Raw genomic sequence first — 26,761 nt, 5'->3', positions numbered from 1 at the left:
AACAACAACAAAAACCCATATGGTTCCACCAATAAAGGTCAAATTGGGAACTAGACTTCAACCTTCTCTAAGCTTTTAATAAGTCATCTCAACTCACCCACTAAGATGTTGTTAAGAGAAAGCCAAGTAGGACGCTCTCTATCCCCACGGTGTCAGTACAGACCATGTAAGGAGCCTGGACTTCTACCCCAACCAGCAATAAGTCATCCTTTCCCCTTCCCAGTGTGGTAATGTAAGAGAAGGCTTAGTGAGGAGTCAGGGCTTTCATTATCACCCAGGGGTAACAAGGCTATCCACACCATGGTGTCTACAGAGATCGGAGTTGGTCAGAACTCTGATCCCACTCAAAGGTAACGAGGAATACCTCTACCTTGGGGTCAACAGAGGCCAGGAGAGAAACCTGGACTTCAATACCCAACTGGCAATAACAAGATGGCAGACGTCCTCCTTCCTTTGCTGGAGTGATGCCAAAGAAAGCCAGCTAAAACTAAGGTTTAAATAAGATCCAGTTTCATAAAATAATGATCAAATGTCCATCAATGAATGGACATTGATGTCCAATATAATGAAACTCACTCATCATATCAAGAACCATAGGATCTCAAACTGAATGGAAAAAAATCAAGAGATTCCAAAAATGAGATGACAAAAATATTAGAATAATTGCTCCAATGAGAAATTATGAATGTGCTGGAAACAAAAACCCAGAAAGTCTCAGGAAAGAAACAGAAGATATGAAAGAAAGAAAAATTTCAGAACTGAAAAATACAATAACCAAAACTAAAACTCAATGGATGAGCTTAACAGCTGAATGAAAGGATAGAGGAAAATAATCCATGAACTCATAGACAAAGCAATAGAAATTGCTCAATCTGGGCAACAGAGAAAAAAAAGATTTGAAAAAAATAATAATAATAAGGTTCCCTAGGGACCTCTGGGACTATAAGAAAAGATCTAACATTTGTTATCACTGAAGTCTTGGAAAGAGAAAAGAAAGAAGAAACCAAAGCTGAGCAAAACAAAAATAGGATAAAACCAAGGAAATCCACACCAAGACACATCACACTTTTGGAAAACTTTTAAACATCATACTTCTGAACACTTGTGAAAACTAAAAAAATAAATAAATAGACAGATAGATAGCAACAAGGAAGAAAAAAAAAATCTTATCTAAAGAAGAAAAACAATTCAACTGACAATAGATTTCTCATCAGAAACCACGAAAGGCCAGAATAAAGTAGCATAGTTATCAAATGCTGAAAGAAAAAAACTGTCAATCTAGAATCCTATATACAGCAAAAAAAAAAAAAAGTCTTCAAGAATTAAAGGGAGTTTTACATGAAGGATGAAACAAAACTAGTAAAGTATGCTGTTAGCAGACTTACCCTAAAAGAATGGCTAAAGAAAATTCTCTAAACAGAAATGAAATTATAAAAGAAGGCATCTTAGAACATAAGGAAGAAATTTAAAAAATGGATAAAATAAACTTCACTTCTCGAGTTTTTTAAAAATAAGTTTGAAGGCTAGAAGAAACATCATAGTACTATCTGATGTGGTTTTAAATGGATGTAGAAGAAATATTTAAGATGATGATGTTATGAAGGGAGAAGGGTAAAGAGATGTAAAGAGAGGTAAGGTTTCTGCACCTCATTTGAACTAGTAAAATGAGAGCAGGAGTAGACTGTAGTAAGTTATGCATAGGTAATATACATAATATAGTGAGGTCACAGGGCAAACTCCTATTCCCCATATTGGAGACTGACAGGCAAATTGAGAGAATCACAACTTAGTGGAACAGAAACCCATGAGCAAAAACCTCCATGGGAAGCAGCTGGAGAGTAGGGAAAAGCTAAACTATAATTGATAAATTGCTGGAGGCATAAGGTAGACAAGTCTGAGAGTCAAAAATTCCAGGGAGACCCCGTAATAGGGGAAATGCCAGCACATTTATGAGTTTTACTTCTAGGAGCTCACCAGGCTCCTACAGCGAATATCAGAGAAAAATCTCCTGCTTTTGGCAAGGGGTAGTAGAAAAAAGACCATTTTGAAATACACCAGAGCACTCTCTTCTTCTTAACAAAGCCTGCCTCAGTAGAAATTATTTTACTAGAGCCTAACCTACTAAGGTTTTATCAGAGCCTAACAGAGAGGGAAGCAGGGAAATACCCAATTCCAGCCCCTTCTAGCCATCCTGTTGCATCTAAGCAGGAGAAAAAACCTGAGAACTTGTGACGTTCACAGCCCAGAGGCACAGGTTCATAAAAGACTGACACCTAGTGAGAGGATTACAGAATACTTCTTATCACCACACTACTAAAAGCCTATTTACAGCAGTTCTTATTACTCAGGACATCAGGTCCAGCTATTAAGAAACAATTACAAGGCATACTAAAAGCCAAAAACACAGCTGAAGAAATAGAACAAGCATCAGAAACCAGACATGGCAGGGATGTTGGAATTATCAAATTGGGAATTTAGAACAACTATGATTAATATGTTAAAAATTATAATGGATAAAGTAAATAGCATGTAAGAACAGATAGGTAATGTAAGCAGAAAGAAAGAAATTCTTTAAAAGTACCAAAAAGAATTGCTAGAGATCAAAAACACTGTAACAGAAATCAAGAATGCCTTTGATTGACTTATTAGTAGACTGGACATAGCTGAAGAAAAATCCCTGAGCCTGAGTTTATTTCAATAGAAACCTCTAAAACTGAAAAGCCAAAATAAAAAAGACAAAACAAAAAAACAACAACAACACGGGGTGCTTGGGTGGCTCAGTCGTTAAGCCTCTGCTTTCAGCTCAGGTCATGATCCCAGGGTCCTGGGATCAAGCCCAGGTTCTGGCTCCCTGCTCAGCAGGGAGTCTGCTTAGCCCTCTCCCTCTGCCCCTCCCCCACCTCATGCTCATGCACATGCTCTCTCTCAAATAAATAAAATCTTTAAAAACAAACAGTAACAACAAAAAACCCCTGGAATATTCAAGAACCGTGGGACAATAAAAGGTGTACCATACACATAATGGGAATACCAGAAGGAGAAGGGAGAAAGGAAGAGAAGAAATATTTGAAATGACTCAGGAGTCCCTCAGATTGATGTCAGATACCAAACCACAAACCAGGAAGCTCAGAGAACACCAACCAGGATAAATGCCAAAAAATGACACCGAGGCATGTTGTATTCAAACTACAGAAAATCCAAGATAAAGAAAAAATTCTGAAAAAAGCCAGAAAAAAAAAGACACATTACTTATATGGGAGTAAAGATAAGAATTACATCTGACTTTTCCTCAGAAACCATTCAAACAAGAAGAAACTGGGCTGCTATATTTAAAGTGCTGAGAGAAAAAAAACAACTTAGAATTCTGTATCATGTGAAATTATCCTTTAACAGTGAAGGAGAAATAAAGATTTTCTCAAACAAAAATTGAGGGACTTTGTACAAAAGTTCTTTAGAGGGGACAAAAAAAGATATAGATCAGAAACTTACATTTCCATAAAGAAAAAAGAGCATCAAAAAAAGAAAAGTGAAGATAAAAATAGAAACTTTCCTTTTTCTTATTCTTAACTGATCTAACATATAAGTTTTGTTCAAAATAGTAATAGCAACAATGTACTCAACTATGTATAATTATGAATGTGTGTATGCTTGTGTATAGGTGACATGAATGACAGAAAGGATTCAGGGGTTGGGAGGGAGGAATTACAATTATTTTGTTATTATAAGGTACTGACACTACCCAGGAAGTGGTTTAATATTATTTGAAAGAGGTCCTGGATTAGTCATAAATGTATATTATAAACTCTAGGGCAACCACAAAGTGTAAAAAAAGAATTATAACTGATATCCTAAAAACGGAGAGAAAATGCAGTAATATAAAAGCTCAATTAAAACCACAAAAGGCATAGAAAGAATGGAAGTAAAAACAGTAAAAAGAACAAAGGCAACAAATAGAAAATAGTAACAAATATAGTAGATACCAATCCAACTTTATCAATTATCACTTTGAATGTTAATGATATAAATGTACCAATCAACAGATAGAAATTGTCAAAGTGGATCAGAAAAGAAGACCCAACCACGTGTTATCTAAAAGAAACCAACTTTAAAAATGAATACACCTATACATTAAAAGTACATGAATGGAGTAAGATATACTACACTAAAACTAATTAAAAGAAAGTGGGAGCAGCTATACTAATTCCAAACAGAGCAGACTTTACAATAAGAAAAGTTATCGGGGTAGAGAGTGGTATCACATAATAATAAAGGAGTCCATTCTACACAACATAATCTTTAATGTGCATGCATGCATCTAACAACAGAGCATCAATAAAATTGATATATCTCTAGCCAGCCTGAGGAAAAAAGAGGACATGAATTACAAATATCTGAAATGAAAGAAGAGGACGTCACTACATATCCCATGGACATTAAGCAGATAATAAAGGAATAATAAAAAACCCTTTGCCCATAAATTTCACAATTTGATGAACCAATTCCTTGAAGGACACACTCTTGCCAAAACTCACATAAAAAGAAACAGACAATCTGAATAGGACTATATTAAATTTAATTGATAATTAATAACTTTGAAAATCAGAAAGCACAAGGCCCAGAAGGGGTCACCAGTGAATTGTACCAAAGAAAATATACCAATTCTCTAGAATCTCTTCCAAAAGATACAGCAGAGGCAACACTTACGAACTCATTTGTTGAGGCCAGCATTATGCTAACATCAAACCAGAAAAAGGTATTATAAGAAAACTACACACAATATCTTTCATGAACATAGATCCTCAAAAAAAAAATTAGCAAATCAAATCCAACAGTGTATAAAAATCATACACCCTGACCAAGTGGGATTTACTGCAGGTATGTAAAGCTGGTTCAAAATTTGAAAATCAATTAATATAATCCATCGTATCAACAGGCTAAAGAAAAAAAATTACAAGATCGTATCAACAGAAAAAGCAATTGACAAAATTTAACACCTATTCAAGATCTTAAGAAAACTCTCAGTAAACCATGAATAGAGGGAACTTCCTTAACTTGATAAAGAATATCTACCAAAAGCCCACAGCTAAAATCATACTTAATGATGAGAAACTTGAAGCTTTCCCACTAAGATCAGGAACAGAGCAATGATGTCCCATCTCACCACTCCTGTGATGAGACGACTCAATAGAGGACAGGCTAGTTATCACAAAGGAGCACGTGTAAACTTCTTAGAATTATGAAAATGTTGTATAACTCAACTGTGGTGGCTATACAGTTTTACACGTGTCAAATGTATAACTCAAAGAACGGTACATTCAAAACAGGTGTATTTTATTGCATGTAAGTTATACCTCAACAAAAATTAAATAAACAAAAAGTAGCCAGAGACAAGATATGTTCAGCACATATTACTAAGGATTACTCTACAAAATACATAAATTTTGCCAACAAATCAATAAGAAAACAACTACCAAGTAGTGATAAAGATTTATACAGGTTATTGATAGAAGAAAAATCCAAATGACTATTAAACATGAAAATATTCTTAGCTCCACAAATAATAAGGGAAGTACAAATTAAAATAAATAGTATATCACACCCATTAGAAGAGCAAACCCAGAAATTTTGATAAACTGAAATCTAATAAGGATATGAGGAAAAGTAAATACTCCTACACAGCAGTGTGAATGGCTACATTTGCTTCAGAGAGCAATTTAGCAATATCTGATAAAGTCAGCAAAATATATACTCTGTAACACAACAATTCTACTTTTAGAATATCCTACAACAAATCTTGCACATATACACAATTAGAAAACACATACTAGAACATATGTTTTGGAACTATTTATAATTTAAAGCCTGGAAACAATATCCACGAGGAGGGAAATGTATAAATAATCTTGGAATTCATAAAATGGTTAAAATTAAAGAAAAAATATACATATACACAGCATTCAAAAATATAACGTTGAGGAAAAAGTTATGGAGTGTTTTATTCAGTATAAGAGCATTTATGTGGATTTACAAAAACACATAAAACAATCCTTAAAAATAAGGAACAATGAAAACACATTACATCCATGATGATGATACTTGTGGGAATGGGAAAGGAGCAAACTCAACTGGGAAGCAAAACAACGATGACTGACTGTATTTATAATGCTTTAAGATACCTAAAGCAAAAATTACAAAAGAGTAGCATTTATTCATTCGAGGTGGTTGATCACACCTTTGCTTATTTTCTCAAAGTTTCTGTAATTTTCAACATTTCAAAATCAAAAAAATAGTAATTTTAAAGCTATAAAATAAGAAGAAAAGTCTAAGAAGCACTAATCTTTAAAAATGTGCTAGATTCTGTGATAACTTAAAAGTAGTGCATACCATGACATCAAATTAGCATTTATCTTAACAGTTCAAAAATTGAACTTACTAATTTTTTGTCATTGTTCCAATTTCTAGAATCTGCAGACTACCATAAAATCCATACTCTTTTAGGCTAAGCATTGGAAGATATTCATAGACCTCTGACTATGTGACTAAATAAATCTTGCTCTATTAATGTAACTCCAAGGTCACTGGTCTGCTCATAACTTTCAGTGCTCCTTCATGAGACCAGTATGTCCATTCACAGGGTCTCCAAAGCCAAGAGACCACCTCCATTTAGAACACATTTTGCTCTTTCCCATTTGGCTCCTCTAATTATGCTGGTCATTACTTCCACACTAAGATTCGTTTCTTTGACTTTATGTAAGCATAGTTTCTGGGGTCTTTAAAATTTAGGAGAGGAATTTTTGATACTCTGCTCAACTATAAGGACACATACAATCAATAAACCTTAAAGGTTCCCTCCTTTTTATAACATCATTGTACTTACTGTTTTTATCTGATACAAACGGATCGTTCTACAAATATTTTCCCCCAAATGGTACTCACCTCTGGATAAAGGTGGAAGCGTTTCACTGTATTAATTACAAGGGGATATTCAGTGAGCCTGTCGTTCATTATCATCCACAGTCCTTCCAAAAATGAAGGTGCTTCAATAATGGTCTTGAAGTAGGAATAATAAAGTCCCTTAAAAATGCACAAATTGTTGATGTAATTAAATATGAACATTTTTAGAACAATTTCTTCTGAATAAAAGGAAAAGGTCAATAATAAGACTTCCTAATTTCTCCTTGCTACTGCATTCTTGGGCTCAAAAAAAGGCATGCCTTTTCAGGTTATCACTGTGCTATACTTTCATACTTTCTGTATGTTTGAAAAAGAGTGGGAGGGGTGGTTAAATGCTTTAAGGAGTTTTTCTGACCATGGCTTAAAACATGAATACAATATATTTTTAGTACCAGCATGCCTGATTTTGCCACATTACGAGAGATGCCTAGAGGCTGAGATCTGATGAATTCTGGCATAAATAGAGATGCCTTCATGTCTTTGTGCAACTTTGTATATAGATAATTACTTTTTTTCCACCTCTTAAGAAATAACATGCAATGATCATAAGCAAAAATGAGACAGAACTTAATGCTTGCAACCTACTTCCTAGCTCCATCTAACAGCTCTGCACATGTCAAATGTTATGTCAAAATAAATGTCAATTGACTACTGTTGTTCATGACACAAATGCAGTCCTGAAAAAGGGATTAACTTAGTGTATTATTCCAGCACAGGAAATAATGACTTTATTAGGCCAGCAAAAGTGCTGTTTAGTTCAAATTCAGAGATTAACAAAAGCATGTGGTTTCATATTACTTTCTTCATCACTTTCCTGCTTTTCTTCCTAAAATCTAAAAGCAAATAAAGGGCCACACTGTTTGTAATACATGCTCCCAAAAACATTAGAAACAATCTTTAGCTCTACACTCATTCATGCCTCTACAAGGACTTGGTTTTAACAGATGAAGCAAAGCCAGTGGCTACTAAGTTGAAGTTCTGCTTTAGCTGATGTCTGAAAGAGCTTTTCCTCATATTTTTGATTGGTAAATATGAGGGCACATAAGGATTGTTCCTTTCGGCTTAGAAGGATAAGACAATACTACAGCGAAAGGATATTTAATATGTAGAAGTCTACATTTAGAGAAATAGGAAATACACAAATACGCTTTTATTAATAACATCTACCGTTTTTTGTGCCAGGTACTGTGTTAATGTGCTTCATTCATTATCTCCCTTCATAGTCAATAAAATCCTGTAAAGCTAGCATTATTTCTAGACAACAGATGAGATTACTGAGAATCAGAGAGGTTAACTGACTAGCCATCACACAAGGAAGCACAGACCTGCTATCTGAACCCAGTTATTTGTCATCAAAGCCCAGACTCTGCCACAGCTACACAATTTACTTAAGAATATCGTATATCCTCTCTTCGGAAATAATACCTATAAAATACTAAAAATTTAAATGCCATGCAAATGCTAATGTACCCATTTTTTCAAAGGATTAAGTGGGATATTAGGGTGAGATTTAAAAAGCAGTGGGTGAGATACCTCCATTAGACAAATCTGCAGAGACAGAAAGTAGAACAGAGGTTACAAGGGGCTGGGGACAGGGGCATGGGGAGTTGGTGTTTAATGGATATAGTTTCTGTTTGGGAAAATAAAAAAGTTCTGGAGATGAATGGTGGTGAGGACAAGCAATTTCTGATAACATTCAGTACCCCTATACCACTTCTTAAATGTTGTCTTTGCTCTCCTTCTTCCCTAGCTATTCTAATTGATCTTTTTTATATTTAAAAGAAGTCTGCATTAGAAAAGTAGAGTATTGAGGTAAGTAAAAGAATCCTAAAACCTTTTCTATTTACATAATAAACCTAGGTTATAGCTTGAGAAAGTGCAGTTCAACAAAAATTCATTTCAGTTCCTAATAAATGTCTACCTTACAGTCTTACTGTTCTTAAACTACAAATTAATTTATTATAAGAAACTAACCATTTCAGTTCGAAAAGTCATCTCCCGTTCTAAAGATGATAGGTGGGAAAAATGACGATCATTTTCAAAAAGTGTTACTAAATGTATCCTAGAAAAAAATGAAGCACCATATTCTAAGAATAAGAACATTTCAAAACCAGTACTAAAATAGTTAACTAAGTATTAAAGTACAAAAATCATAAAAGGAAAAAGAATAAATGAGATAATTTTATAATTTGCTTAGTAATTTGCATATTTTTAGGCATTTATGATTTCATGTAGCACACAGCTGAAATTCCTTAACTCCTTGGTTCTTAATCGTAATTGTTTACTAAAACTCCTGTGGTATCTCTGCCCCTTCCACTCCATGCCTCTAAATCAAAGTTTAGAAAAAACTTAAAAAACCAAGTTTTTAAGTTTCACAAGTGATTCTATTGTAACAGTTTTGAGAAATGCCTCTGTGACTGTTGAAAAGCATTTGGAATATAATTTTAAATAAAATTACTTTAGATTAAAGCAGTTTAAAAATAGAATACCATGTAAGGGATCAACTTGCAAGTACCAAAGAACACAGAACTGTACTTCAAGATATTTGATTAGTGCAACTCAAGAAAACAGCTGTAGGCAGTGAAAATGGGAGCATATGTGGTAAGTAAAATTAGTCAGCAATTATGCTACCCTTAATTTACTAGTAGATGCTTTCCAAATAAATAGAAAGCCAAATTCCAAGTATCAACCCTGTCTTCCACTCAGCTTGATTCACATGTGAGATATATGTCTGGGTAACAACAGCTATAGGAAATGTTTCTTCCTAGTATAGCCTTAGTTCTAAAGTCAAAATCTCTCTGCAGGGGAGACTATATGGCCAGAACAGCACTGTCCCAAAAGGATCTGATCCCACTCTTCCCAAAAGTAAAAATCCCTGAGTTCAGGTAGAAATGAAAATATATCAGAGGAAAAAATATTGTTTTACTTATAATTTTTACAAATAGGTGACTTGTGTAAAGTAAGGTACATGTACACACACGCTGAAAGGCTCATTTAATCTGTATTACTACAGCTGAGGCTTTATTTTCATTTCTACCTGATTTCTAATTGACAGGTGTTACTAAAACTTTATTTCTAAGCTTATGTCACTAAGAACACACAATTACTGTAAAATAAGAGTTTAAGATGAAATAAACATGCAAAGTACGCTAGAAAAGCTAGAGATTAAAGAAATAAAGTGGTGAATTCTTTGGTAACACAAAAATATTTTAATTCCTAAATACTATTCCTCTAACGCATCCATTTTGTAAATTCTGCTTCACGTGTTTTTTTTAAAAAATTACATGTACACAGAATGTGCACAAACACATTCTATACACATAGCAAGTGGCTATTTTATTGTATGCAAACAGCAATGTCAATTTTTAATCCAAATATTTTTATTTAAAACTGAAACAAATCTTACCAGTGTAAAACTCCCACAAATGCAGCTGGAAAAACAAAAACAAAAAGTCATTAAAAGCTGCTTTATTATAATATACCTTTAAAACAACTATTTCAAATGCATTCCCTTATATGCCTAAAGAGAGCGTACACACAAGGAAGATGGCTAGCTAATTCTCTCTATATAAAATAGGAAAAATTTACAAACAGACATAAAACAAATTGTGAATAGTGTTTACCTCTGGGGGGGTTCAAGGAGCAAAGGGAAGCTTGGAAGACTATGTTTCATTTACAAAACTTGCAAAAAAAGTGATGAAATTATTAATGATTTTGACCTTTTGGGGGGATTTTCACTTTATTCTCTCTTCTCCCTCTTTTTTCTCTATTTCTTTACATACATTTTTTAAAACAAGCACATATATACACGTGCTCAGCTCAATCCTTTCAGAAGTGACTCTAGCCTACAGGCTATTCACTCTAAACCACCTTCCCTGTGCTCGTCAGAAATTGTTAAACGCAGGAAGTCGATTCCTCAGCAGCACATCTGAAAACCCCTATTTATGGAGTTTTGATTGTTCCCAGACTACTGGGAGATTCATCTAGAGTCGCCCGGTCTGCACCCTATGCATGAGGCTTTATCAGAGGGTGTGGAGATGGGTAAAAGAGGAACACTACTGTGGGTATGGGTCTTTCTGAGGAGCTGCAAACACTGTCTGTCCCCTCTGGTGGCTGGGATGCTGCTTGTTTTCAAGGACACCATAAAACTGGGAAGGGGGCACAGGATGAGGCCAAATTAAAAAGCCACAAACCCCATTGTTCTTACACAATTGCAGTAATGTTTTTGAATACATGCTCTTTAGGATGTTGTGAACCTTTGGTTAATTTATAAAGTTTTGAAAAGTTGATTCTGACAATTTTCCAAGTATTTTTGTCACTATCACAGAGGAGTGAATTTACTCAGCTATTCCTAAACTCCTGCCTCCCCTCCTATTTTATAATAGTACTATTTTATAATAGTACTTCTTATGGTTGTCCCAAATATACTTGGCAAGTCATTTTAACAAACCACCAACTTCAGCCTCTTAAAAATTCAAGAAATTACCTTGACTAACAAAATAAATGTAAATTGATATATTAATAATAATAACAAATTATAATTTTGAAAAAAAATTCCCAATCATGCTTCTCCAGCTCTTGTTCTCTATATTCCTAACCATCCTGGGCTTATTCCTACCACTCTTCAGTACTTCTCAGAAGACTTGCTTGTTTTATACCATGATCAGCAAACTACAGCCCATGATCTGATTCTGTACTGTCCACAAGCTAAAAATGCTTGTCACATTTTTAAAGGGTTATACAAATACGAAAGAAGAAGAATAAGCAATGGAGACCATATGTGGCCTGTGAAGCCTAAAATATTTACTACCTGGCTCTTTATAGAAAAAGTACATACTCACTACATACGTTAGCTCTTTCTAATATGTAATATACTCTGAACCACTTTGAAATTAAACCTGTATCTTCTTTCCCAACTTGAAATGGATGTCCCTTTGATCCGGCTTCATTAACTTTAAGATACATACACCATCCTATTTCAACTGTATTTCTACTCTCTTTCTTAGTCTCTAACAATTACATGTACTGGAAAAAAACTCTTAAAAATTATGTTTAAGGAAAGGGAAAAGATCAAATACCCTACTAAATCCATCTAGCCTTCCAAAAATCCTCAAAATACTCTTGTGTCTTTCATTCCCTCCCCAACCCCACATTCCACACCTGAAAAAATGGTAAAGTGTAATGATTCCAATATTCTAAATGCACGAAGCCTCTTCCAAAGATGTGATAAAAAGCATGTCTCCTGACCCCTGTATCTGTCAATCTTACCTCTGAAAGTGACCTAGCCTCATAGTTCACTGAAACAGAGATCATCTGATGCAAGCACTCCCAACTTCTCTTATATCTACTTTAACATTTCTCTACATATTAATCCTCATTTTTCTATTCCCTACCATCTCAGCAAAGGAAGTATCTCTTCTCTTTTCCAGTTAGCTTCTCAAATTTGTTCCTGTAATTCCACCCTTCTCAAAATTCCAAGACTTTGTTCCATCAACTATTTCCTCTCTTGGAACCTGAATCTCACCCTCTCCCCAAGACCTTTCTTTACAGCCTTCAATTCTCCTAGGCATTAAAACACTTCCGTTGATCTAAAAGCCCTTCAAACTATGACATATTCTCTCCCCCACCCAACCCATAACCCCATTTGCTGACAAGATTTTTAGCCAGCTTCTTTCTTCTAAGTTCTTATAACTTTTTTTAAAAAAATGGCCAGTGACATTTTAGTTAGCAACATCAATGGCCTCTTTAAACTCTTACGTTTTTCAAACTTCTCTGTAGCATCTGACCAGATTCTTGGATTTCTTCATCTTTTATTATACCAACTCTTCCAGTTCTTCCATGCTTCTGACCACTCTGTTTTTATATACTTTTCTGACTTTTCCTTTTCCTCTCATCTCTTAAAACTAAGTATAAGAGGTTTTCCCAAATATCTCTGCTTTGCCCACTTTTCTCTCATTGGGAATCTTAATCTTAAAGTTTTAATTCACTTCTACATGGATAATTCCCAAATCTACAGTCCTCATTGCTAAACTTTCTCTGTCCCTGTCCTTCCACCTCACCACTTACCCAGCCCTCACAAAATGCTTCCATTGACTCTCACCTCTGTCCGCTCTTCTCCATTCCTGTTGTTGCTACCCTCTCTAAAACTACTATTGCCTGGATTCCAGTATTCAATTATTTTTTTTCTGCTTCTTTTTTCCATCCATCTCCAGTCTATTTTGCAAACCACTGCTAGGCTAATGATGTCACTCTATTTAAAAATTATTCAATGCTAACAGTGTGAATGTATTAAATGCCACAGAATTATTCACTTTAAAATGGTTAATTTTATATGATGTGCATTTCATCTCCTTTAAAAAAATTTTTTTCTTAAAGAATCAATCAGTGCCTTCTACAGAATGAAATTCAAATTCCTTAAACCAAGTTTTGAATTAGATTCTCCACTGCTGGTCCCAGCCAACCTTTTTAACTTGACTTTCCACTTCCTCTTCCTTTTGTATCCTTCCTTTCCACCTTACTTTACCTTTATGTTTTCTCACTTCTTTGACTTCAATTATGCCATTTTACTGGCCTCTAATACTTGTTTTCTGCCTCACACATCCAAATGTTAGGCTTAATATCACAATTCCAATCCCACCTTTTCCTAAAAGTCTTCTCTGATCTCATTTCCCACCTCCAAACCTAAAGTATTAGTTTGCTCTTCTGAACTCTCCTTAGCACTTAATATACTCAGTCATTATTTCACCCAGCACTCACTGAGTGCCTTCGCTCTGCCAGACACGGGTGCTCAGGAGCTTGTGTTTGGGATGGCAAAACGGCTCCAGTATCCAAGACCATTCTGATTCTTGATGTGGGATGTTATCTGTTGCCACAATTAGACATCTGATAAAATGTAAGTGTGAATTCCCATCTATTATTCCTCTAGTACTTGTAACACCCCAAATGTGGAGACTCATTGTTCTTTAACATCAGCAGTCAACTTAGGATGAAAAGAAATCACAACTTACATTAGCAGACATTTCTCTAGATTTCAACGTGTATCAGTAGCCAGTCTGACCAAGGACTAGGCTCAAATTTGATTCTAATACAACAGCAATAACATTTAAATTAACTCTTAAGCAACAGAAAACGAAGAATGTAAATAAAGAAAAATCTTTCAAGTGCTTAAGTTAGAAGAAAATTCCCCAAATCTAGGCAGTGAAGTTCCACAGCAAAATGAACATAAATGAGTACTGACATGAGGCAATATATTGTCTAATCTGACCTTATTTCCACTATTAAAGATTCTCAACTAATTAAACCAACACTTTATTTTGCTTTAAGGTGCAAAAGGAACATGTCTGCTCCCAAGAACTAGCCTATCATTTTTACAGCCTGCGATAAACGGCTGCCCTGAGCAAAATGACATTTTGTTGGTGACACAGGGGTGATCACTATGCCCCCAAACCCTGGAAAATGTTTTAAAACAAGAACAAAGGGAGCTGGAATTCTTGTCAGGGATTTTCCCGACCTTGGACCTTGTCATTAGGACTGCCCAGCTTGTTTGTTAAGCTGATCTTTAAGACTCACCCAAACCACTTGAAACCCGAGGCTCAGAGGGCATCCTCCCGCCCTGCCACGGGCTCTCCCGGCCTCTTCTGCTCACCTATGCCCAAAGAGGTCCTGCTGTTGACCTGACGTCTCCGCAGCTGCTGCACCTTGTCGCGGAGCTGATCCAGTAAACAGTTGAGGAACTGGAAGCGGCCGAGAAGAAGGGTCTTCGCGACCACCTCCATTTGCATGCAGTTCTGCGCGTTCATATTTCGGGTCCTCCTCGGCGAGTAGTTCCGGGCGCCCCCCGGCAGGTTCCCCCCGCCTACGGGCAAAGGAGGCTGCGGCTTTTCCACCTCCGCCTGCGGCTCCTCCATCTCCGGCTCCCCGGCTCCGGTGGGCCGGTGCCGCCGCCTGGACGGCATGGAGCGGGAGGAGCGCGCCGGCTCTGAAGCCGCTTCTTTGAGCTTACTCCTCGTCTGCCCGACCATTTTCTCATAGTCCCTGTTAGGAGGGAGCTGGGTCTCTCTCTGGCGCCGGCCCAGCCCAGTCGGGCGAGGTCCGCAGGGGCCTAGCTCGGCTCACAGCCTCAACGACTCGTCCCCGCCACCGTTGCGGGCCGCCTGGTCGTCATGACGACCGGGAAACCTGGAAGGCGGGGCGTGAGATCCAGGCCTCCCTGCTCTGCTCGTGCGTCCTCCACGCGCACCGCGCACCGTCTCGGCGCGCAGCCCACGCGCACAGCCCCAGCGCTCTGCATCACGTGCATCCCCCAGGCGCGTCGTCCCCCGCGCGGCGCCGGCGCACTGCCCCACGCAAATCCCCGCGCGCACCCTCGCAGGCGGGCCGACCTGTGCCCCGGGGGGCTCCACGGTCCGGCTGGCGGGGAAGCAGAAGGAGCTCTCTCTGATTTACTTCTTGTTTTCGAGTTCAGGCATAGCTTTGTTATTTTTACCAAAAGGTTGCACGTCTGGAAGTAATTAAAAGGGAAAGAAATCTTAGTTGAAAGAAAGAACCATAGAAAGAGAGCGAGGGAAGAAAGAGGTGCGCCTCCCACTTTGGGAACATCTCTCTCCCCTCCTATGAACACCTTTGCAATGGACATTAAGTGTCTCCTACATAGAGGGATTGGCCCAAGGCCATAGGCAACATGTGGCAGAGAAGGCTGAGCCAGGTGAGTCTAACCTCAAGGCTTCGGATTGGCACTAGAGTTGATTGATACCGCCTTTCCCCTTGGAGGGCGGCATTTATAAATCCATTCTTGAAGTATGTGGACCTTGAAATTGAAAGTTATTTTATCAGGCAAAAATGTGTTTATTAAGGAATAGCAGAGAAATGCAATTCAGGACATGCAAGCTATGGGCAAAACGATAGGCAAGTACAGCAAAGGAGAGGAACTTATGAGAAGGAGACAGTTGGGCAGGGTTATTTTGAACAGAAACCCATTGGAGAACATTAAGAGTGCAGGGTGATGAGGATTTCTCATTGGCGGAGTTGCTGGCTTAGCAAAGTTCTTGTGGGAGATAAAATGTACATTTCTTCCTGTTAGGGCTTGTAATTGAGGATTCTTTCTAGTTCCGTCTTCGGTTGTGGTCTGTAATTCACCTCCAGTGGTACAGTGAGGGAGCTCCCCCTTCTGGCCTATAGACTCTATTTGAAATGAGGTTTCCCTTTATTAATTTTCACAAGTGAAAGTATGTGTCCCAACAATGTTGCTAAGATAGAATTCCTTGGGCATAGAATCATTGTGCTCAGTGCTCTCACCTTCCTAAACCAGACCCTACCCAGCCTCAGAGTCGCTACATAGCCAAACATGCCATAGCAGCTAGCAAAGATGGACGGGGTTCATTGACATTTTCCATGTCCTCTGGCACCGCTGGAGTCCACACCGCTTCACTTCCCATCTGTTTTGAACTCCCTCATCCCCACCTCCCCCATGTAATAATCTATGGCTCATTATGGTCAGATTAATTTTCCTGATACAATATCCCTCAAAAATATTCATGGTTCCCATAACCCACAAATGAAATGTAAACTCCTTAGCTTGCGCATCAGTGCCTTCAATAACCTGCCCCAATCTGCCTTTTCCACTTCTCTGTACACAGATCTTCCAGTAATCTTGAGTGAGGTGCAAAGCATGAGACTCTGTAACTATCCCTTTACTCATACCAGAAAGCTATTCCCTAGTCCCCTAGCTTTTTCATCCATTTCTCCCTGCACATCTGAATTCTTTCACCTTCCAAGCCCCAGCCCACATTAATTCCCCCTTCTCTAAAGGTCTAAAGCAACTATTGACCATAGTATTCATCTTGTCACTTATTTAAATTCAATAAATACTGTTATTAATTTGTTGTTTCATAAGTTTTTTTTTCAGGGAGAATTTCTACATTGCTGGTACTGTTTGGTGCTTAAAATATTTTCTCATTTAATTCATACAATAACTTTGTTCAAATTAGAAAACTGAGGATCAGGGCTATAGTAATTTGCCCAAGTTTTAACAGCTAAAAATTGTCCAATAACCAGTTTAAAATGAAAGGTATTTATGGGTGGTTGATAAAAATATGTTACTGAATAAATATGCAAACTCAAAATACCTTATTTTTATGTATTTTAATATTTTTGAGAACAGTAAGTGAAAGGCTATGATTATTTTTTATTAGAGTTATATTAGATTCATAAAATGAACTGGGTAGATTTGCACCTTTTTGCATTAGAACATCTAGTTTAGGAGCCTTTCTTTTTTTCTTTAATCTTTCAGTTTCCTTCATGATTATTGGTCTATTTACATTGTCTACCTCTTCTGGGGTCAATTTGTGAAATTTCTGTTTTCCCATAGACATTTCAAGTTGGCTGAATTCTACACCCTACTCTACCTGAGATTAATATGGCTATGTGTGCTTTTTAAAAAAAAATTAGAAATTGCCCGATGAATCTGTTTATCCCTCAACTCTCTGTGATTTTAATAGGTGTGTTTCTTTTAAGCTGTATATTGTTGAATACTTTTAAGATACTCTGAGGGTCCTTGTTAATAGATTATTCAGGTGATTTTACACACTTTATGTTTTTTTCATGAGGGGTGGGCATTTTTGTGGGAAGGAAGGAGTGGCTGCTACTGGAATGTTGACCAGACGTCATTTTCAGTGCCATTTTCCTATACAGTTCTGAACTGAACTTTCTGATTTTGGTTTCCTACCCTTCAGTTTATTTTGCCTATTTCCTATGTTACACTTTTTGGTCAGTTTGTTTATTTGTTTTCTGGAATTTCCAGTCGCCTCTTGGATCACTCAGTGCACTAACAGAATAAAACATATTCTTACCCTTGGTTTAGCCCTTGAAAGTACTAATCTGGTCACTTTTTCTATTTAAAAAATAATTTTTATAAGAATGTTCATTGTATTATTATTTCTATTGGTGAAAATTAGAAATAACCTCCACATCAAATAATACATTATAGAACACTCATGCAGTGAAGCATCCCTAAATTGACTAAAGTCATTTGAATATTTAATAATATGGAAAAATACTCATGATATAGTGTTTAAGGTATAAGAAGCAGGATGTATATGATTCAGGCATATAGCCACACATAATTAACTATATGCCAGGTTCCATTTTAAATCTTTTAAATAGTGGACTCATATGTGGAAGATTACTGTGGTGTGACCTTGAGCTAGTAACTTAGCCACTCTAAAATTTCTCACCTGAAAAATGCTAAAGCACCTAAAACAAAATACATGCTTAATTTAAAAAAATGTTCCTATATCTTGCTCTAGATTGACCATATTAAAAGTATACTGGTCAGTATTACTCACAATTAATATTTTGCTAACCTGGATTCTTTTTCATTAAATTATATTTCTGTATAGTTCTATTATTAGACAGTAATATGAGTGCTAGATTCATTAGTTAACTTAAAAAAACTGAGAGACAGTTGCATAAATAATTATGCATTTTCTTACTAAGAACCCCCAGTGCTCCATTCAATACGTGCCCTCTTTAATACCCATCACCAGGCTAACACATCCCCCCACCCCCCTCCCCTCTAGAACCCTCAGTTTGTTTCTCAGAGTCCATAATCATGGAACACTACATCAAAAACTAATGATGTAATGTATGGTGATTAACATAACATAATAAAATAAAATTTAAATAAATAAATTAAATAAAATAAAACTAGTTTCTCTTAAAAAAAAAAGGAATAGATTTGTATATGTGAGGGAAAACATGTCTGAATAGAATCATGGCACATTTTCATCTTTCTATAACTTCCAACAGCAGTCACTTATTTTACTTAGTTATTTTGGGTTTTTTTTTTTAAGATCTTATTTATTTACTCATGAGAGACAGAGAGAGATAGAGAGAGAGGGAGGCAGAGGCAGAGGCAGAGGGAGAAGCAGGCTCCCTGCAGAGTAGGGATCCCAATGCGAGGCTCTATCCCAGGACCTTGGGATCATGACCTGAGCTGAAGGCAGACGTTTAACTGGCTAAGCCACCCAGGCACCCCTACTTAGTTATTTTGAACAGACAGTTATTTGAGTTGTATTTTAGCTACATGCTTATTAATGACAATAACTTAAATCAGTATGCCTGATATTTATTCTATGATGAACTGACAAGTAAAATAACACATTATAATTTGATATAATACAATATATTCTTGCATATTATATTCTATTTAAGTGAATATGCCTCGGGATTTAGCAAATTGTTTCTCTTACATAGAGATTTCTAATTCAGTCTGTATCTAAAACTCATCTGTTTTCTCTGTCTCTTAGTAAAGCAATTGGTAATTTTTACCCAAAAGTGCAGTGAAACAAAATAACCAGCAGATGGCAATAATGACTTGTAAATCAGAATTTAAAAAAATTTTTTTTTAGGTAGGTTTAAAAAGAAAAAAAATCATTGTTCTTGTAATAAATCAGTTTACTAAATATGAAACGTAGGGGAACTCCAAATTTAATCCCACATAAAAATAATTATGTTGCATATTTCATATATCAAATAATTAAAGATACTCATTATGGCCAACATTTGGTTTTTGAAATAATAATGACTGCTTAAATGGATTCAAGTAATTTTTTTTTATCAAATTTAAATGTTTTAACTTTACACAAATAGATATAAATTGAAGTGGATAGCTAAGTTACATCTATATGTAGCTTGGTTATATGGATCAGGAAAGAGAGGTAGTTCAGTGAACCATCATTTTGAAAAAGTTATATTTTCCACTATAATTTGATAACTTAACATACTAATTTCACTTTAATTGATACTTTTCTGCATAAAAGATGGGTTTTCATCTGTGTTGTTTCACAGTTTCTCATACATTAAAGTACTTTTTTTTCCCTTCGACAGTACAAGGAGTTGGAATTGGCGTCAAAGTGTGTATCTAGCCTATCACCATTAGATAGTTCCAAAGGTGGTAGCAGAGTTTTTAGGATCTCATAATTATGTCAACTGTAATTGAACTGCATGTCCAAGATTCTTTTAGAGCCATTTTATTTAGTGATTTCTTCATTTCAATTAAGAAGTTTTAAAAGAGTGAACCAAATGGGACTCTTTTTTTATATTTTTGTAGGACTTCCTATAAATTTGCAAAGATGAAAAAACTTTTTTATTTAATCATGTATCTCTGTTTTTGTCTCCAAAAAATAGGATAAACTATAGGTATGTGCTTCTTGGTGACTATGTGTTTTCTAATTGGTCTGTTTTATATGTTAAAAGATCTTTTCGCAGGTTGCCTCCACTAAAAGAAATGTTTTTGCACATGTGTATTTTATAAAACAACTACTTCAGTCTAAAACCATTACACACCTTGGATTGATTCATTTTTAAATAGTATGTTTGCTGCTATTGATTTACTTTATAGATCCTGCTTTAATTCTAGTTGGATGCAGGTGCTCCTTCATAGGAGAAAATGGAAAGTCACCAGGTGCAGTGAAGCATACAGCTTGAACGTAAACACATCGTATGTAGTGCTTTGCATGCGGCTGCCTTTTCATCCACATGAGAAAGGTACCTACGATAAGCTGGAATCTCTAGGAGTTCTAGTCTACTTTCTATGTCCACAAGGGGCTTATTCTCCTTTTAAAAACTGGAGCTCCTTCCGCCACCCATACTCTGGTCAGTTGTTACCAAGCCTATACTAGATGAAATGAGATCACTTTGCCCTTGATAGATTTATATAGGCATAGTTCATTCAAAGGAAGGGGATAATCCACAAGTTAATTGGGAAAATTCCTTCACCCACACCCATACCACATGGGGAGACTGCCTAATTGCATAGTATGTACACACTGATTTGAGAAGAAAGGTATTCAGTAATCATTAAATGACTTAAGCAATGTATACACAACTACATACGTGTATATATATATATACATATACACACACACACATATATACCACACCCCCCAAAATCTATTTTTCCATGAAACGAATGATGATAGTTCCATGTACAAACCCAAAAATACCAAGATTAGTTTCATTTACCACCGAAGTAACAATTAAAAGAATTACTACATTCAATATTAATGAACAAAAGTCTTAGACTATATTAAGGAGTGAATTGTAGAATATGTGTGGGCAGATTAAATGCAAAACATAGCAAAACAGCAAAGATATATAAGGCATCTGTGTGCTGTTTTATATCCCATAATATCCTAGATTGATTTAACTTTGATTATGACATAGTCTAGAAATATCACTGTACTGGGCCCAGTATGTTTTGGGCAATTTACTTCTCTAGCTTTTATTTCCCTGACTATGGAATATAAAGACTTTGGACTACATGGCCTTATTCGAGTCTTTTATCTGATTCTGATTAGTATTTGTGCATATACTTAAGTAGCAAGAAAAATATGGCTCTTGGGTCATACAATGCCCTGTACCCAGCTCTCTTCTTACCACTGCTTCCCTTCTCTCCTCATTTGCATCCAGCTGCGTTTGGATTCCACCCTGAGGGTCTTCCTCTCTGCAGTCTACCCCACAAGTTTATCCCTATCCTGTACTCCGGTTGCTACACTTCACTGTCAATCCAGATGAGCTAAGCCTATCTCTCTCTAACCTGTTCAGCCCAGCCCCAACCTGGCCTCAACTCCATCTCTGGCCTCTGTTCTGATTCCTCCCTGATTCCACTGCTGTCCAGTCTTTTAGTATAGTGGGCTTCATTGTTCCTATTTTCTAATTATTTCTTTGCTCTAGCAGAACTAAGTTGGAACTGGAGTATAAGGGAGAAGGAAAAATATCCCTAAATGAGTAATAAGTGTTTACATCAAGACCACCAGACTCTTGCTTTGGGCAGCAGAGTCCTGCTTTCACATAGATATTGACCTATCCCCAAAAGATAATTTCCCTTCTGTTCTTTGCCATCATCTAAAATTCTTCTTGAGACATTTACCAGTGACAATTATGTAATCTACTAAGAGAAAATTTGTTAGGGTTATGCAGCTTTTATGTTTCTTGATTAAGGTTGTTTATATGGGTTCGGTAAAGGCAATGTAGACTTTCAAAAAAATTTCTTAAAATTTAGAAATATTTGAGGGGTTAGCACAGTATCTCAGTTATGAGTACAGACAGGATTTGAATCCTGGCTATCTCACCGATCTAGGTTCTGAGCACTAATTTTCTCTACACCTTAGCTTTTTCATACCTCAAATGGAAATAATACTAGTTCCTACCTCAGAGAGCTGTTTCATAGATTAAATAAGATAATGTATATAAAGTGCATAGATATAGCAAATGCCCTATAAAAGGTAGCAATTAATGCCATATCAAGGCTCAGGGTAGAGAGGGAATGATTTATATCATCTTTTCCCCACCTAGGGAGTCCAAAGAACTAGTTACGATTCTTTCTAGGAAAAAAACCAGGAGGGGATAAAAATAAATTAATATAAATGGAGGGCTTAAGGCCATACAATGTTATCAAATTGGCAGTATTATCCTTCTTTTACAGATTAAAAAAAATGAGGCAGAGAGAAGATTCTAGAATGCCCACTCTTAACTCACAAGTATGTAAGATTTACTCCCCTGGAAGTCCTCAAAGTTGACAAGTTGGGCACTAAAAATGGAAATAAAAGATTTGCTGCATGGCTTTTTCTATTATGTTTTAAAGTAACGGTGATCTGTACTTCACATACCATAGAAGACATTCTTTTAAATTATAGAGTTCAGTGACTTGAGTATATTCACAAGGTTGTGTGATCATCACTACTAGTTCCATGTTTTCACTACCCCCAAAAGAGACCCCCATATCCATTGGCAGTAATTCTCATTCCTCCTTCCTTCCCAGCCCCTGGTACCTACTAATCTGCCTTCTATCACTATACCTATGCTAGGTATTTCATATAAATGGAATCATACAATACGTGGTTCTTTGTGTCTGGCTTCTTTTACCTGGTTTTCAAGGTTCATCCATGTTGTAATATTTATCTGTACTTCATTTCTTTCTATACCTAAATATTCCATTGTATAGATATGCCAAATTTTATTCATTCACCAGTTGATGAATGTTTGAATTGTTTCCACTTTTTGGCTATTATGAAAAATGCTGCCATGAATATTCATGTACAAGTTTTTGTGTGGACATATGTTTTCATTTCTCCTAGGTGTAGACTAGGAGTGGAATTCCTGGGCCATATGGTAACTCTATGTTTAACCTGTTGATGAACTGTTTTCCAAAGCGGTGCACCATTTTCCCAACACCAAGGTACAAGGATTATTTTTTGGACTCTCTATTGTTTGTTAATCTACTTGTCTATTATGTCACCAATACCATACTATCTTTATTACTTTAGCTTATAGTAAGTTCTGAAGTCAGGTATTGTCAACCTCCAACTTTGTTCTTCTTCAGTATTTTGTTGGCTATTCTGGGTCTCTTGCCTTTCCATATAGAGTCAGTTTGTTGATAGCTACAAAAGTTGCTGGGATTTTGATTGGATTATGTTGAATCTATAGATCAAGTGGAAAAGAACTGACATCTTGACAATATTGAGTCTACCTATCCACAAACATGGAATATCTCTCCATTTATTTAGATCTTTGATTTCTTTCATCAGAGTTTTATAGTTTTCCTCATATAGATCTTGTACATATTATATTTATACCTCAGTATTTTCTTTTCCCTTTTTGGGTGCTGATATAAATGGTATTATGTTTTTAATTTCAAATTTTAATTGTTCATTGCTGATATATGGGAAAACAATTTACTTATTTATATTAATATACTTATTTATTTATTTATATTAATCTTGCATCCCATAACCTTGATATAATTTCTTATTAGTCCTATGACTTTTTTGTTGGAAGCATGTTAGTGTTCTATATTTTTTTAAAAATCAGTAAGAATGAAAAGGAAAAAATCCTTAAAATTATAAGCAACTGGCTGGCTTGGTTGCATGTGACTCTTGATCTTGGGATCATGAGTTCAAACCCCACGTTGGGTATAGAGCTTACTAAATAAATAAATTTATTTATTTATTATTAAAAAAAAAAAAACCTGTAAGAAACTGAACAAATGAACCCAGTTGTATTATGAATGAGTGACATAACCATACAGTAGGATAAAAAAGAAACTAATCTAAGTAACTGCTAAATATGTGACTTGACTGTATTCCCTTAGTCGGGGGTGGGGCGGCAGGGAACAACTGCAAACAAAATCTGAACTCTTTTTAGAAGGTTTGTTTATTGCAGTTTTATGAGTGAAGCAATATGAAATTATTTGGGGCATATGGTAGAATTGAGTAAATATGTTGAGGTTGGGAACCAGGGGTGTCTCACTGTGGAAGAAGACACATACAGCTATGGAATGGGGCAAAGCAAGGGAAAAAGTCCCCTATGGGAGTGCACTGGAATTGGAGATAGCAGCATAAACTCATGATGTCTTATACATGCTGTATACACGCACACACACACACACACACACACAGGCGTGTGTGCTTATATACATATACATTCCCAGTTCTGTTGTCTGAGAGGGCCTGGACACAAATATACCCCAATGAGCACATCTGGCACCCAGATTTTGGTTTCTAATATAGTTCCTCAACTAAAAGGAATCTGAATTCCTTGGAGAAATGGCTGGTTCCAGAAAGGGTACAAGATGAGCCTTAATGTATTATGCCAGAAACTGAAGTGCAAAAAAAAAAAAGTCAATTAGGGCATGTCAAAAGGACACAGGAGCCAACTTGAGGGGCTCCTGATGACCATACTGGGGTGATTTGAGCATTAAGATAACTAAGAATGGTAGTAAGTTATAAAACATTGAAAAATAGGAATTCTTTTGCCATGAAAGAGACATAAAGGCCAAGGAACTGTACCAGTTTAAAGGACTGAAGAAGCATGATAACTACATGCAAGATGTGCTCCTGCACTGGATCCGTACTGAAGGAAGAAATATGCCACAAAGGACATCATTGGATCATTTGACAAAATTGGAATACAGATGGTAGATCACAGCATTTTACCACTGTTAAATGTCCCCAAATTGCTAACTCTCCTGTGGGTATTTAATGGAATTGTCTTGGTTTTAGGAAGTGCACTTTGAATTACTTAGGGATAGTGAGGCATGATATGTGGAGCTTACTCTCAAATGGAGGAAAACAATTTGTATATATTACGTGTGTGTAGGGGGTAGTACATGCACTACCTCAGTGTGAATGCAAATGATAAATCAAATGGGGCAAAAAGTTCACAATGGGTGAATCTGGGTAAAGAGTATACAGTGTTCTTTATACTATCCTTGCAACTTTTCTGTCAGCTTGGAATTATTCCAAATAAAAGATTTTTAAAAGGTTGGTGTTTGGCATGCACAAAAAATTAAGGATAATAGAGCAGACTTCTGAAAGCAGAAGGTATGATAATGTCAAATATTCTGAAGGACTGTCATGTGGAAGGATTAAGACTGAAATTGGCTAATCTTATTTTGTATCAGCCTACTTTGTGTAATACCATTACAGCGCATCGAAGAGTTCATGGCTGAAATGAGCGGTAAGCTTTAAGCTTTATGGAGTCTTCAGTATCTTTCCATACAGAGAGGTGCAAAATCCCATGATTCTAAGAACTCATCAGGTGGAGTAAATGAGTGAAGGGGATTAGGTGTAGGAAAACGGGAACCAGTGGGGACTTGAGAGCAATGTCTTCTCTATAGGCTTCCAAATACAATTAAAAACAAAAACCAGGGGCACCTGGGTGATTCAGTCATTAAAGCGTCTGTCTTCAGCTCAGGTCATGATCCCAGGGTTCTGGGATTGAGCCCCGCATCAGGCTCCCTGCTCAGCGGGAAGCCTGCTTCTCCCTCTCCCACTCCCCCCTGCTTGTGTTCCCTCTCTCGCTGTGTCTCTCTCTGTCAAATAAATAAATAAAATCTTTAAAAAAAAAAAAGACAAAAATCAAACTCTGTATAGTAATCCCGTTGGCTGTGTCTGGTCTGGGAGTGGCCAGCTATGACCCCTAATCTTACCTAATCCATTTTTTTCCCAAGTGAGCAAACAGGTACCAAAAGTCATGAAACAAGTGTGTAAGATAATGAAAGGTGTAAATGTGTGCATATATATCAAAACACGCCATTTTTAATGAAAGAAATTAATATCACACATTTGTACTTCTGTACAATTTTGGGTAATATATAATTTTAAGCTGTTTACAAATAACATGTAATGCTTCAAATATTACATAATGTTGATAATACATTTCTAGCAGAAATAAATATATTGCACTTAAAAAGAACTTCATTAGATGTTACTTCATAGTATTAGGCTTATAACTTCTTTTTCATAAAACATTTCCCATGCCCTTCCCCCCGCCCCCAACACACACACTTCATTACAGTGACTGTTCTCACGCAATTCATTAAGCAAATGAACACAGCAAACAATAGAACTGTGATAGAGTCTACTAAAGAGGCTATATCCAAAATCATCCTTTAGGAAATAAAAGACATTCTTTTAGGTTTCTGAAAATAAGGAAAAAACTGAATACATATTTTAATGTATCAGAAGTAAAATACAACAAATTGTATTTTTTGTCCAGATGTATTATTTTACCAATGTTTTTATTTTCTTATTATCAGGGGAGAGGATTAGAATTGAGGGAGGGACAGAGAAAGAAGGGCCAGAAAATACTTATGGATTATTTGCCTATCAAATATTTATAAATGAACCTTTGCATATTTAAGCATGCTGAAGAAAGAGAAATATTAGAATATTTTATAATTGGCATGGAATATTAGTGAAGAAATTATTTTATGGTTTTCTAAAGGTTTAAGAATTTTTAACCTTCC

General features: G+C 36.2%; 1 protein-coding gene across 5 annotated transcripts in view; it reads right to left on the bottom strand.

Moving 5' to 3' along the window:
- Positions 1 to 15,229, bottom strand: part of DPY19L2 (dpy-19 like 2) — a 91,512-nt gene extending 76,283 nt beyond the window's left edge. For all 5 annotated transcript variants that reach the window (XM_032401790.1, XM_032401792.1, XM_032401794.1 and 2 more), the window contains exons 1-4: positions 14,600 to 15,229; positions 10,361 to 10,385; positions 8,929 to 9,016; positions 6,937 to 7,074 (exon numbers count right to left, since the gene is read on the bottom strand). In XM_032401790.1, the coding sequence (XP_032257681.1) occupies positions 6,937 to 7,074; positions 8,929 to 9,016; positions 10,361 to 10,385; positions 14,600 to 14,975 (627 nt within the window). In that variant the 5' untranslated portion in view covers positions 14,976 to 15,229. The remainder of the gene's footprint in view (positions 1 to 6,936; positions 7,075 to 8,928; positions 9,017 to 10,360; positions 10,386 to 14,599) is intronic.
- Between the last annotated feature and the right edge of the window lie 11,532 nt (positions 15,230 to 26,761).

The sequence above is a fragment of the Phoca vitulina genome, unplaced genomic scaffold (genome assembly GCF_004348235.1).
Source record: "Phoca vitulina isolate PV1807 unplaced genomic scaffold, GSC_HSeal_1.0 scaffold4, whole genome shotgun sequence".
Classification (NCBI taxonomy): Eukaryota; Metazoa; Chordata; class Mammalia; order Carnivora; family Phocidae; genus Phoca; species Phoca vitulina.
Note: the sequence above shows the minus strand (reverse complement) of the source record. Positions and strands in the feature narration are given on the sequence as shown.